At 36.8% G+C, this 13,519-nt stretch overlaps 1 protein-coding gene across 3 annotated transcripts in view; it reads left to right on the top strand.

The window, feature by feature from the left end:
• Positions 1-12,291, top strand: part of LOC105203365 (ribonucleases P/MRP protein subunit POP1) — a 29,289-nt gene extending 16,998 nt beyond the window's left edge. For all 3 annotated transcript variants that reach the window (XM_039452436.1, XM_039452435.1, XM_039452437.1), the window contains one exon: positions 11,195-12,291. In XM_039452436.1, the coding sequence (XP_039308370.1) occupies positions 11,195-12,237 (1,043 nt within the window). In that variant the 3' untranslated portion in view covers positions 12,238-12,291. The remainder of the gene's footprint in view (positions 1-11,194) is intronic.
• The last annotated feature ends 1,228 nt before the right edge of the window (positions 12,292-13,519 follow it).

The following is a 13,519-nucleotide window of genomic DNA, read 5'->3' as shown; positions in this document are numbered from 1 at the left end:
AATAAATAGGTAATAATAACAATAATATATAAGTTATTTGAAATGGATAACATATAAAGGCAACATATTTAAATTTTCAAATTGTTTAATTTAAAATTTAATTGGAAATAATATTAACAGTATTTTAAAATTCTAGTTTTTAAAATTATTCGTGGAAAAAGAATACCAGTGTTAAATTTAAACAATTTGAAAATTTAGATACGTTTCTTTTATATATTATCCATTTCAAATAATTTATATATATTATTATTATTACTTATTTATTATTTCAAATATTATTACTTGAATTCAAATTCCCTTCAAATCAAATTTAAATTAATGTTTAGAAAGTGATATTAAATTAAATTTTCTATTTTAGAAATTTGCATACTATATCAATATCACCAAGATAAATAAATACACTTATTAAAAAAAAAAAAAAAATATTGCACACATCCGGGAGCGAACCTGGATCTTTCGATTGTGAAGCAAGCACCTAACGCACGGAGCCGACTGCACTGGTTGGGAGAACAGTTACCGGGAAGGCTCATATCGCGCGCCGCGGTATGGCCAATTTTCACAAATTTATTATTTTGAAACTAAGGCCTATTCGATCAAACGCCGGGAAACGTAAACTTTTTTTTCGTTTCCGGAATAACTAAAAAAATTGGGATCAAAATCCCAGGGTGACACAACTGATCCTCCCCTTGTGAGTTTGGTATGAGACAAGAGACAGTCGCTCGAGAAACGTGAGTCGTGAACGCGCCGCGAGGACCCGCGAGTGCAAGGGCTCGTCTGAGGCCTCACGTTTGAGGGCTCGTCCGAGATGACTGTGAAATCTTCAAGTTCATGGTCACAGGCGCAACAGTATTTTTAATTTGTAATTATCGCGTTCTAATTTTTAGAACGTTGATTACGCAGTGATACCGCGAACAATAAAACTGCTTATTCGTGAAGCAAAGAGGATATAACCTAACCTAACCTCTTTGTTGTAAACACGTGTCGTGTGTTCGTCATGTAAACACGTGTTTTTTTTTTTAGTAATTCTCACTTGTAATTAGGGTAATACTGAAGGAGACGATCCTACTCACCGATTTAGCTGAAATTTTAGTATTTTGTTTAGTTTCATACGTACAATAAGAATCTAAAAGAAAAAATCGTCGCTCTCAAGCAGGAAAAAAGTTATAAAGTGTAAAAGACTAACATTTGTGAGGTTAGGAAATCTGTCACTGACGGCAAAGAGGGACCAAGAGAGACATTGAGAACGTGTAAGTTTGTGACTTTCCACTCAGGCCGACCCCTCCCCCTCCGCCGCCATGGAAACGAAGCATGATATACAGACGTACACCCATGGAATTTGATTCTGTCTATAGGGAAATTTTCCAAACTAAGAAGTCGCTATCTTTCTACATACTTACAGTTTATGATTAACGTAACGACCAATAAAATCTAGTCGTTACATTAATCGTAAACTGCGAGTATGTATAAAGTGGTGACTTTTCAATTTAGAAAATTTCCCCATGGACTGTTCATCTTGTGTTTTTAATTTTCAACTTCAAAAACACAAAAATGTTAAATTGAAGCAGGCAACAGATGTCTGCTTTACAGTAAAATAAATTTTTATTTTTATTTACATGATACAGGGGACTTTTCACGCGGAGCGAGGTCCACTCCCATCCCACCTGTTCCACCCCGCCCTCCCCTCCCTTACCCCCACGCCATGTCTGCTTTACAGCAAAATAAATTTTTATTTTTATTTACATGATACAGGGAACTTTTCACGCGGAGCGAGGTCCACCCCATCCCACTTGTTCCACTCCGCCCTCCCTCCCCCACCCCGCGCGGCGCGGGGGTGGGGGAGGGAGGGCGGGAGTGGAACAAGTGGGATGGGGGTGGACCTCGCTCCGCGTGAAAAGTTCCCTGTATCATGTAAATTAAAATAAAAATTTATTTTGCTGTAAAGCAAACATCTGTTGCCTGCTGCAATTTAACATTTTTGTGTTTTTGAAGTTGAGAATTAAAAACACAAGATGCCTGCCTTAAAAACACAAAAATTATATAAATGTTTAAAAATTAATATTTATTTTAATTTATATGATACAGAGATGTATAAAAAACAGCTTATTGACTTTTTAATTTTACATAATTTAATAAATAGTGATATAATATGTGCACACAGTGCAATAATACAGTAACAATGAATAAAGAAAAGATTTTATTTTATTGCCGTAAAAGATATTATGAGAAAAATAAACATAAGAAAAAAGTAAAAAACAATGTGACTTTAAAGCAAGTGCAAAAATTTATACGTGGTTCGGCAATTCCAAATTGACCTTCGAAACGATATGCAGATGACGGTATGCACATATATAAACACATATATATATACAGGGTGATTCAGAACAACCCATGTGTCCCTGCAAAGACGTGTTCTTGAGTAAATTCTGAGACGATTTTTCCTCTACGAAAATTTTGTCCGACGCTTACTTTTTGAATTGCAAGAGGATAAAGTTAGCAAATCATGGGCCGCGTACACATGGTAGACAGAGGCGGCGCAACTCACCGTCCGACGCGGGCGCTTACGCGGGGCACCCTTGCGATCACTGTTTGACAATTATACTACCGCACGAAAGCATAAAACACATAAGCATATGCGCGCATACACACACACACACACACACACACACACACACACCTCTATCTCTGTCTGTCACTTACCTTGTAAAGATTCGACGTTTTTACTGTTGCTACTTGAATGAATTTCACGATCGTGGAAAAGTAACATAAAGACCCCTCACGTTCTTGTGTGACAAATTAACGTCGAGAAATACATTAAGTTTGTTACTCCTAAAAATTGAATCGCAAAACTTGTTACAATTTCACGGATTTACTCACACACTTGATGGATAGCACAAGAACAGCACAAGAAGTTTGCAAACGATTCTATTATTTTATTATTATTAATCAGTATTAATAGTTAATTTTAAGTCGAATAATTACTCGACTTGAAATCACTTGAAATAAGAACGCGCAACATACACAACCCAACCTGATTTGACGCGAAGACTACTGGCGCCTGTAAACCGCGGGAACGCTTGTCGCGCGGCAAAAAATGACGCGGGGCCGCGGGAACGCGGGAACGTTTGCGCGGCAAGCGTTCCCGTGTCCCCGCGTCGCACTTTATCGCGCAGCAAGCGTTTCCGCGTCCAATGTGCAGGACCCATATGCTCGATGACAACAATCAACCAGATTGAGGTTCTGAGAATCAATACAATCTGATTTATCGGTCTCCTGTAATGTGATGCAAGATGATAAGTCAAGCTGCGACTGACTTCATGAGCGCGTGAATGACTTTGCAGCATTTATAATGCCAATGAACCAATGCTTGCTTGTAGCTTGTAGAGTACTGTAGCGAATGTCACAAGGTTTCAAATGTCATAATTATTTTTTACAATATTTACTGATATTGTAAAAAATATTGAATAAATTATAATTATTTAATTTTGATGTTAAATTTAATATTAATATTAAATGTAACTTTTTTCTTTATTTGTGAACTAAATTATTTGCGAAAACGGGTTGTTCCATGAAATGAAATATTTGGTTGCCCTGAAAAGGGCAGATCAATAATTATTTGATTGCTCTGAAAAGAACAGATTATTTTGTAACGTCTATTTTTTTTATAATAAATGTTCAAAATGTCCGCCTTCCATTGTGATGCATGCTCTCATTCGTCTCAATAAATTTGTCTGTATTCTCTCCATAACTGCATCCTCGATGGACCAAACGGCATAATGAAGCTTGTCATTTAGTTCTTCAATTTCCTCGGGAAGTTGCCTGTACATGTTTTCCTTGCAGTATCCCCACAAGAAAAAATCTAATGGGTTAAGGTCTGGGGATCTTGCGGGCCAGCGTATCGGGCCATATCGACCTATCCAACGTCCGGGAAATTGTTGGTTTAAAAAATTTGTAACGATTCTGGCGTTATGTGGACCAGCACCGTCTTGTTGAAATATTATTTTATTTCGATTTAAGAGCGGTACTTCTTCTAGAAAATCTGGTAGATTTTCTGTTAGAAATTCCACATATGAAGCGCCATTTAGCGTTTCTGGCAGAATTACTGGACCCAAGATTGTTGTTCCCATAATCCCAGCCCAGACGTTCAATTTCCAACGAACTTGAAAATTTCTCAGCCGCGTCACTCGCGGATTCTCGTCGTTCCATACGTGCATATTGTGCGAATTCAGAACTCCTTCTCGTGTAAACAGCGATTCATCGCTAAATATTACATAAGAAAGAAGTTCTGAATCTTCGTCAACTCTTCTTAGAAAGTCCTCGCAAAATCTCATTCTCTGAGGATAATCTTCTTCTCATAGGTGTTGCACGCGGCTGTAATGATAGGCGTGCAATTTTTCTTCTTTCAAGATTCGCTGTACGGTAGAATATGACAATTCGTGTTGTCGAGCAATGTCCCGAATACTTATTTCCGGTTCTTGCATAAAGCACGAAGTACCGTTTCTTCATTTCGAACGTTTCTTGCGTAACGTTGTCTACCAGTGTCATTCTTTTTTGGTAAGACGCTTCCGGTTTCGTGTAGTCTTTGCACTGCCTCCCGTATAACATTTGGCAATGGGTGTCTTGGTCTGTACGGATACAGCTCGGAGTATCTTCTTGCAGCAACATAATATTGCCCGTGACACTCACCAAGTGCCATGAGCATATCATAATATTTTTCCATAGTGTACGCTGCCATCTACTTTGCTTTTCTTATATTATTCGCTTCTATTAGAATAGTAATCGAAGAAATATTGATTTATGGATCGATCGTTCCACTGTATTTATCGGTCTTCGCGTGGGGTCAACGCTCCCCACTCCGCTCCCCGCGGCCAATCCGCTCTGCGACACGCAGAAGCTGAGTGGTCACGAGAAACGGAGTAGGGAGCGTTGACCTCGAAGCACAGATAAATAGGGAGGAACGATTGAGCCGTGAATCAATTATCCTTCGATTCCTGCGTACAGCGAATCTTGAAAGAAGAAAAATTGCACGCCTATCATTACAGCCGCGTGCAACACCTACGAGAAGAAGATTATCCTCAGAGAATGAGATTTTGCTTCGTCAACTCTTCTTTCTAAAAAGAGTTGACGAAGATCCAGAACTTCTTTCTTATGTAATATTTAGCGATGAATCGCTGTTTACACGAGAAGGAGTTCTGAACTCGCACAATATGCACGTATGGAACGACGAGAATCCGCGAGTGACGCGGCTGAGAAATTTTCAAGTTCGTTGGAAATTGAACGTCTGGGCTGGGATTATGGGAACAACAATCTTGGGTCCAGTAATTCTGCCAGAAACGCTAAATGGCGCTTCATATGTGGAATTTCTAACAGAAAATCTACCAGATTTTCTAGAAGAAGTACCGCTCTTAAATCGAAATAAAATAATATTTCAACAAGACGGTGCTGGTCCACATAACGCCAGAATCGTTACAAATTTTTTAAACCAACAATTTCCCGGACGTTGGATAGGTCGATATGGCCCGATACGCTGGCCCGCAAGATCCCCAGACCTTAACCCATTAGATTTTTTCTTGTGGGGATACTGCAAGGAAAAAATGTACAGGCAACTTCCCGAGGAAATTGAAGAACTAAATGACAAGCTTCATTATGCCGTTTGGTCCATCGAGGATGCAGTTATGGAGAGAATACAGACAAATTTATTGAGACGAATGAGAGCATGCATCACAATGGAAGGCGGACATTTTGAACATTTATTATAAAAAAAAATAGACGTTACAAAATAATCTGTTCTTTTCAGAGCAATCAAATAATTATTGATCTGCCCTTTTCAGGGCAACCAAATATTTCATTTCATGGAACAACCCGTTTTCGCAAATAATTTAGTTCACAAATAAAGAAAAAAGTTACATTTAATATTAATATTAAATTTAACATCAAAATTAAATAATTATAATTTATTCAATATTTTTTACAATATCAGTAAATATTGTAAAAAATAATTATGACATTTGAAACCTTGTGACATTCGCTACAGTACTCTACAAGCTACAAGCAAGCGTTGGTTCATTGGCATTATAAATGCTGCAAAGTCATTCACGCGCTCATGAAGTCAGTCGCAGCTTGACTTATCATCTTGCATCACATTACAGGAGACCGATAAATCAGATTGTATTGATTCTCAGAACCTCAATCTGGTTGATTGTTGTCATCGAGCATATGGGTCCTGCACATTGGACGCGGAAACGCTTGCTGCGCGATAAAGTGCGACGCGGGGACACGGGAACGCTTGCCGCGCAAACGTTCCCGCGTTCCCGCGGCCCCGCGTCATTTTTTGCCGCGCGACAAGCGTTCCCGCGGTTTACAGGCGCCAGTAGTCTTCGCGTCAAATCAAGTTGGGTTGTGTATGTTGCGCGTTCTTATTTCAAGTGATTTCAAGTCGAGTAATTATTCGACTTAAAATTAACTATTAATACTGATTAATAATAATAAAATAATAGAATCGTTTGCAAACTTCTTGTGCTGTTCTTGTGCTATCCATCAAGTGTGTGAGTAAATCCGTGAAATTGTAACAAGTTTTGCGATTCAATTTTTAGGAGTAACAAACTTAATGTATTTCTCGACGTTAATTTGTCACACAAGAACGTGAGGGGTCTTTATGTTACTTTTCCACGATCGTGAAATTCATTCAAGTAGCAACAGTAAAAACGTCGAATCTTTACAAGGTAAGTGACAGACAGAGATAGAGGTGTGTGTGTGTGTGTGTGTGTGTGTGTGTGTGTGTGTGTGTGTGTGTGTGTGTGTGTGTGTGTGTGTGTGTGTGTGTGTGTGTGTGTGTGTGTGTGTGTGTGTGTGTGTGTGTGTGTGTGTGTGTATGCGCGCATATGCTTATGTGTTTTATGCTTTCGTGCGGTAGTATAATTGTCAAACAGTGATCGCAAGGGTGCCCCGCGTAAGCGCCCGCGTCGGACGGTGAGTTGCGCCGCCTCTGTCTACCATGTGTACGCGGCCCATGATTTGCTAACTTTATCCTCTTGCAATTCAAAAAGTAAGCGTCGGACAAAATTTTCGTAGAGGAAAAATTGTCTCAGAATTTACTCAAGAACACGTCTTTGCAGGGACACATGGGTCGTTCTGAATCACCCTGTATATATATATATATATATATATATATATATATATATATATATATATATATATTTATACGGCGTAACCCGTAGCTAAAAGCAGTTTCTTGAGAAGTAATTAATGAGTAATAAAAAATAATGAGAAGTTTGTTTTAAGACTAATTTCGAGTATTAACAATGAAAACGTGGTATTTTTATTGTTAATTTATTGCAGAATCGTAAGCATGGTTTCTCAGTAAGAGAAATCGAAGAAATTGAATTCGTCGATTACAGCGCCATCTATCATGAATCGAGAAAAATGTTTCAGACAAATTGTATGTATTTTTAGCCAAAGATTCCGAATATGCAATAAAAAATAGAGGTTCCTATTTAAGATTTTAAACTTGCCCCCCCTCACCGCCCAGGGAGAGGGGTAGGGGGGCTGATTTTAACGTCATTGTACGTCCCCCTCAAAATGACGAAATTTTGATTCTAAACATTTTTTCGTAGTGTGCTTATTTTTCGAGTTATTTGGCTGCCTAAGTTAAAATGGGTCACCCTGTATACATGTGCGTGCGTGCGTGCGTGCGTGCGTGCGTGCGTGCGTGCGTGCGTGCGTGCGTGCGTGCGTGCGTGCGTGCGTGCGTGCGTGCGTGCGTGCGTGCGTGCGTGCGTGCGTGCGTGCGCGTGCGTGCGTGCGTGCGTGCGTGCGTGCGTGCGTGCGTGCGTGCGTGCGTGCGTGCGTGCGTGCGTGCGTGCGTGCGTGCGTGCGTGCGTGCGTGCGTGCGTGCGTGCGTGCGTGCGTGCGTGCGTGCGTGCGTGCGTGCGTGCGTGCGTGCGTGCGTGCGTGCGTGCGTGCGTGCGTGCGTGCGTGCGTGCGTGCGTGCGTGCGTGCGTGCGTGCGTGCGTGCGTGCGTGCGTGCGTGCGTGCGTGCGTGCGTGCGTGCGTGCGTGCGTGCGTGCGTGCGTGCGTGCGTGCGTGCGTGCGTGCGTGCGTGCGTGCGTGCGTGCGTGCGTGCGTGCGTGCGTGCGTGCGTGCGTGCGTGCGTGCGTGCGTGCGTGCGTGCGTGCGTGCGTGCGTGCGTGCGTGCGTGCGTGCGTGCGTGCGTGCGTGCGTGCGTGCGTGCGTGCGTGCGTGCGTGCGTGCGTGCGTGCGTGCGTGCGTGTGTGTATAAACAATATACTTAACATCTTAATGTATAGATATATAACATGCTTTAATAAAAAAATAAACTTTAAATTAGGTACGCATTTCAGTCTCCAAAATGCCTTCGTTGCAGATCTTTAGTGGATACAATTCTGCAATCGCACGAAAGAAAGCGGATAATCGTTCTTCATATTTATGAACGCGTTTGAAAAGGAATTCAGTTAAATATCCCTCTAAATGAGCAGTGCGTGTTCCAAATCGAGGGATATTTGTTCTTACTTCTCTCCAAACGCGTTCAATATGCTGAGTGTGGGCTCCTGTTAATAAAATAATATTTTTATATATTTATGTTTTGTGATATAGGAAATATCACTAAACATAAATATATAAAAATATAGACATTTTAAATATGTAGTTAACATATGAATTTGTTAACTACATATTTAAAATGTCTGTATTTACCAGTATCTGGATCGACAAAGTTCATCGAATGATTAACTGTCAGATGTTGGAAGCCTTCACTGTTTAAACAGTTGTAGGACTTCCAACAATCTGACATTATTGTCGTTCCAGGCAAGATTCACTCCTTTATTAATTGCAGAAGAGTTCCTTGTGTGCGATCTGGCACTGGTACAAGAAAGATTTTTTTTGTATCTTTTTCATATCCACCAAAGATCCATTTACCCTCAATGATTCGGCCATAGTTATTTTTTCTTTTCCCGATTTTAGCCTCGTCAATTTCCACTATTATGTTGGGTCCTCCAAGTTTCGTCGAATTTCTTTCAGCCCAATTGATGCAAACCTATCATTTTTAATATTAAATTTTGCATAAATATGTTATATACAATATATTAATAAATATATAATACTAAACTTATTTCTCGGCAAAACGATATCCGATCCACTACCGAATGCTCAGAAATTTGCAGTTCGGTACTTAAAAATTGATGTGGAGATCTCAACATAATATAATATGCAGTCAATCTGCATACCGTTTCCAAGCTCAATTTGGAATTGCCGAACCACGTATTAATTTTTGCACTTGCTTTAATGTCACATTGTTTTTTTACTTTTTTTTATGTTTATTTTTTCATAATATCCTTTATGGCAATAAAATAAAAGCTTTTCTCTATTTATTGGTACTGTACTATTGCACCGTGGACACGTTATATCACTATTTATTAAGTTATGTAAAATCAAAAAGTCAATAAGCTCTTTTTTATTGTGCGTTACCGCTAAAAACTCGTGCAGTTGCATCTTGATGATAAGATGATAAGATGAACCAATACAATAGAGGATAAAGGATTACGGAAAAAGAGAGAAATTGTAAATTGTGTTTTATTTCGTATTTACCAATCACATAGTTGTCACGTGACTTACTATACCTCACTTACACGTTCTCAATGTCCCTCTATGTCGTCAGCAGTCAGTGTGACAGATTTCCTAACCTCACAAATGTTGGTCTTTTACACTTCATAACTTTTCCTGTTTGAGAGCGACGATTTTTTCTTTTAGATTCTTACTGTTCGTATGAAACTAAACAAAATACTGAAATTTCAGCTAAATCGGTGAGTTGGACCGTCTCCTTTAGTATTACCGTAATTAGTAGTGACTAATAGTAATTGACGATAGTGATTTGTATAAAGTGATACGTTAGTAATTTTCAATCAAAAGAATGATTGCAGTGAATGTGACAAGTGATGTGATTTAAAAAGAAAAGAGGAAAATCTTGAGTTTAATATGGATATTCTGTCTTTGTAAAGATAAAGCTGATTGCTGTGCAGGATGATAAGTGAGTATACACGTTCAAATTTGATCGAACTCGTCTCTTTCTCTTTCTCTCTCACTCTGTATTTTTATTTTTTAATCACGCATTTTAAATATAGTATTTTTGACTAAAAAAAATATTTTTTTTACACGTACAGAATTATTAAAAGCAAGACATCAAATAATTAAATATTGTTTTTAATTCTAGCATTATTTTAGTGTTAGTGTATGGATTAATAAATAAATAAGAAAAGAATGAGAATGGGATAGAGGCTTTGAAAGAGCGGGAGAGAGAGTGAGAGAAAAGGGAAAGGGAAGAAAAGCAGTGTTCTAGCTGTCAGCTTATCACTGCGATCGCCTCACGTAATCACCCGTATGGAACAGTGAGTTGCGCCGGCCCTGCCTTAGCGCTATACGCGCCCGGTTATTGGATAACTATTTCCTTTTATTATTTAAAAAGTGTGTTTTGGGCAAGTTTTTGCCAAAGGAAAAGTTGTTTTAGAATAACCTCAAAAATGTGTCTCTTCAAAGACATATGGTTATTCTGAATCACCCTGTATATATACACATATACATATATACATATACACACGCACGCACGCACACACACATGTGTGTGCGTGCGTGCATGCGTGCGATTTTATTTTAATATAGAATATGAAATTATTTTACAAATATATTTATTTTTTTATCTGATTTTTCATAAAAACACTTTAATAAAATAATTTTAAAAAACTAAATTACAATTATAAAAATTTATACGGTTTGATTAAAAAAACTATAAATATTCACATTTCCTGAAAAACGCATGCTATACAAAATTTATTATGTATCAGTTTTCTTTCTAAATTATGAAACTGTTGAAAAAGTTCAACAATTCTTTTAAAGTAAAAAATAATTTAAAAATATTTAAGAAATAATTAGTTTTGTGAACTTGAAAAGATATATAAAGTCACACAATAAATATTAGCTCTAAGATCTAATTATGACTGATAAGGTATTTCGATTGTTTATATTGTGTTTTCACATATTGATCAAAGTTCTCTATTAAATATTTAAGAAATTAGAATTATACATAAAAAAAATTTATTACATAGTCTCTTATTTAAGATATTTCTATTTAAGTTTTTTTTTTTGTTTTAATTTATAACTAAAAACGTAATAATGTATATGTTGACAGGTTTTGGTTCTGGTGTAGATGTTATTGTACCAGGCAGATGGGCGATGCCATTTTGGCTTGCATTTATAATGCAATGTGCAAGAGTAGGTGCACTTCGAGAATCAAGATCGATAATTTTTGAAAGTTTGAATTCAAATGCATCCGATATTATTGATCCTGACAGTCCTGCCTACATGAGAGAGGCACTGCTTACAAAAAAGGAATTGACTAACAAATATTTTTGTTATCCACCAAATAGAAGAGTTAATTTTGTTAAACTTGGAATTTGTAGCCCGTTTTTCTGTGACTGGAAAAATTTGACGAAAGATTGGTCAGGCAATGAAAATTTTTACATTTTAAGAAATCAGGAACTTTTATTACATTTGCAAGCGAATATTTGTTTTGTCCAAAATAAAAATACAAAATTACTTGCCCAAAATACGCAATCCGATTTTACAAATTTAAACGATTATAAAAATTGTCTGATATGCGTTCAAATATCTATGATAGGAAAAGGATCGCCGAAGAAATTTGCTATCATATGCATGCCGACAACCGAAGATTTAATGAAATTTGAAAATGATAAGAAATGCCTTGGGCCTGTAGAGAAATGTCATAACGATCCGAATGAAAAAGTTCGTAAGACATTACGAAAAAATCATTTGATGCTGTTAAAACGACTAAGACGACAAAGAGTTCGATTGAATCGAGCGTTGAAGAATAACGCGTTAAAGCTATTGGAAGAAGAATCTATCGGCAAGTTGAACGAAAGTAAACGCGTTACTATTTCATCACATCGTAAAATTATAACTGATCATTCAGTAAAAATGTCAGAAATGTATCTTCCAAAATGTACAGAAGTTCGTTATTCCTGCGATAGAGAAGTTATAGGATTTATAACACTGGGGGACTTTTCGTTTAGCCAAGCAAAAGGTATCGGCATGGGATATATTACATTACCTTCATTACTCGAAATGATTAACAAAAAGTTTAATATTGTTCTTGTCAGAAATATTCAAACGCGACAGTACAGATTAGCGGAATTAAATATATTAGGTGTTTGATGTGTATTATGTTTTATAGACTTTGTATAATTAAAGTGTTTGCTACTGGAACAATCGAAAATTTTTTTATCCTTTAAAATCATAGATTTTTAAGATTTTATTGTTATATTCTGAACAATTTTTAGGACTTTATTTTTAAAAGACTCCGCAGAATCCTTATGGAAAATGGCTTTCGACGGAATTTTCTGAAAAACTGTGCTATATGATAGTTCTTGATGTGTAGATCAAAAGTGTCAATGGGCACAAGGTCTGAAAAATTATAGTTTTTGAGTTACAGTCGTTCAAAGTGGGCGATTTTGTAGTATAAGGTTGCAGTAGTGATCACATAAAGTGGTATATAAAGCTTTGTACATACATAATTATGCTTGTATATATTTTCCTACTTGCATACGTACATATTTATAAACTTTTTACAATTATATGTATAATATATAATATATACATATGTTTATTTATGTGTTACATGTATATTTATTTTTACATCTTTTTACATTTCGTTATGTTGATGAATCTTATTAATGTTCACTTATTATGTGTCATAAAAATATGTTTGAATTGTATCTTTCTCAAAAACTTTATGTGATCACTACTGCAGCCTTATACGCCAACTTTGAACGACTGTAACTCAAAAACTATAATTTTTCAGACCTTGTGCCCATTGACACTTTTGATCTACACATCAAGAACTATCATATAGCACAGTTTCAGAAAATCCGTCGAAAGCCATTTTCCATAAGGATTCTGCGGGGTTTTTTAAATTCTATTTCTCTTTTTCTGATAAAATTGTTTCTTTGATCATTTTTTCTTGATGATGTAAAATCGATTAGCAATAAATATATACATATCTACGTGATTTGTGAGTTTTAATAAAAAAAAACTTATTGACAGTAAAAGCTATTATGTCGCTCTAAATTGGTGTTGTGTGTTTTACTTTTTGAATTATGTATTTCTAATGAGTTAAATCCATATTACAGACAGAGATCGTTATATTTACTTCATATTATTTTTATTTTCTGAAATTTAATGTTCAAAGTCTAAGTGGCTTTTCATTGTGATTATATGATTTTATACGATATTAAAGAACTAAATAATAAATAAAATAAATTTATTCTAAAACTCTATTAAAAATTTTCTATCAAATCTTATCTTTAATAAAATTCTTGGAAAATCTGGGAATTCTCAGAGATTTTATTATATTCCCTAGTAGCAATTTTCTGCAAGACTGCCGTAAATCTGCTTGCAGCAGATTCTTGAAAGATTCTGCCAACAGGACGTTATGATC

Source organism: Solenopsis invicta, chromosome 8, assembly GCF_016802725.1.
Source record: "Solenopsis invicta isolate M01_SB chromosome 8, UNIL_Sinv_3.0, whole genome shotgun sequence".
In the NCBI taxonomy this organism is placed as follows: domain Eukaryota; kingdom Metazoa; phylum Arthropoda; class Insecta; order Hymenoptera; family Formicidae; genus Solenopsis; species Solenopsis invicta.
This window is presented reverse-complemented; position numbering and strand designations above follow the sequence as displayed.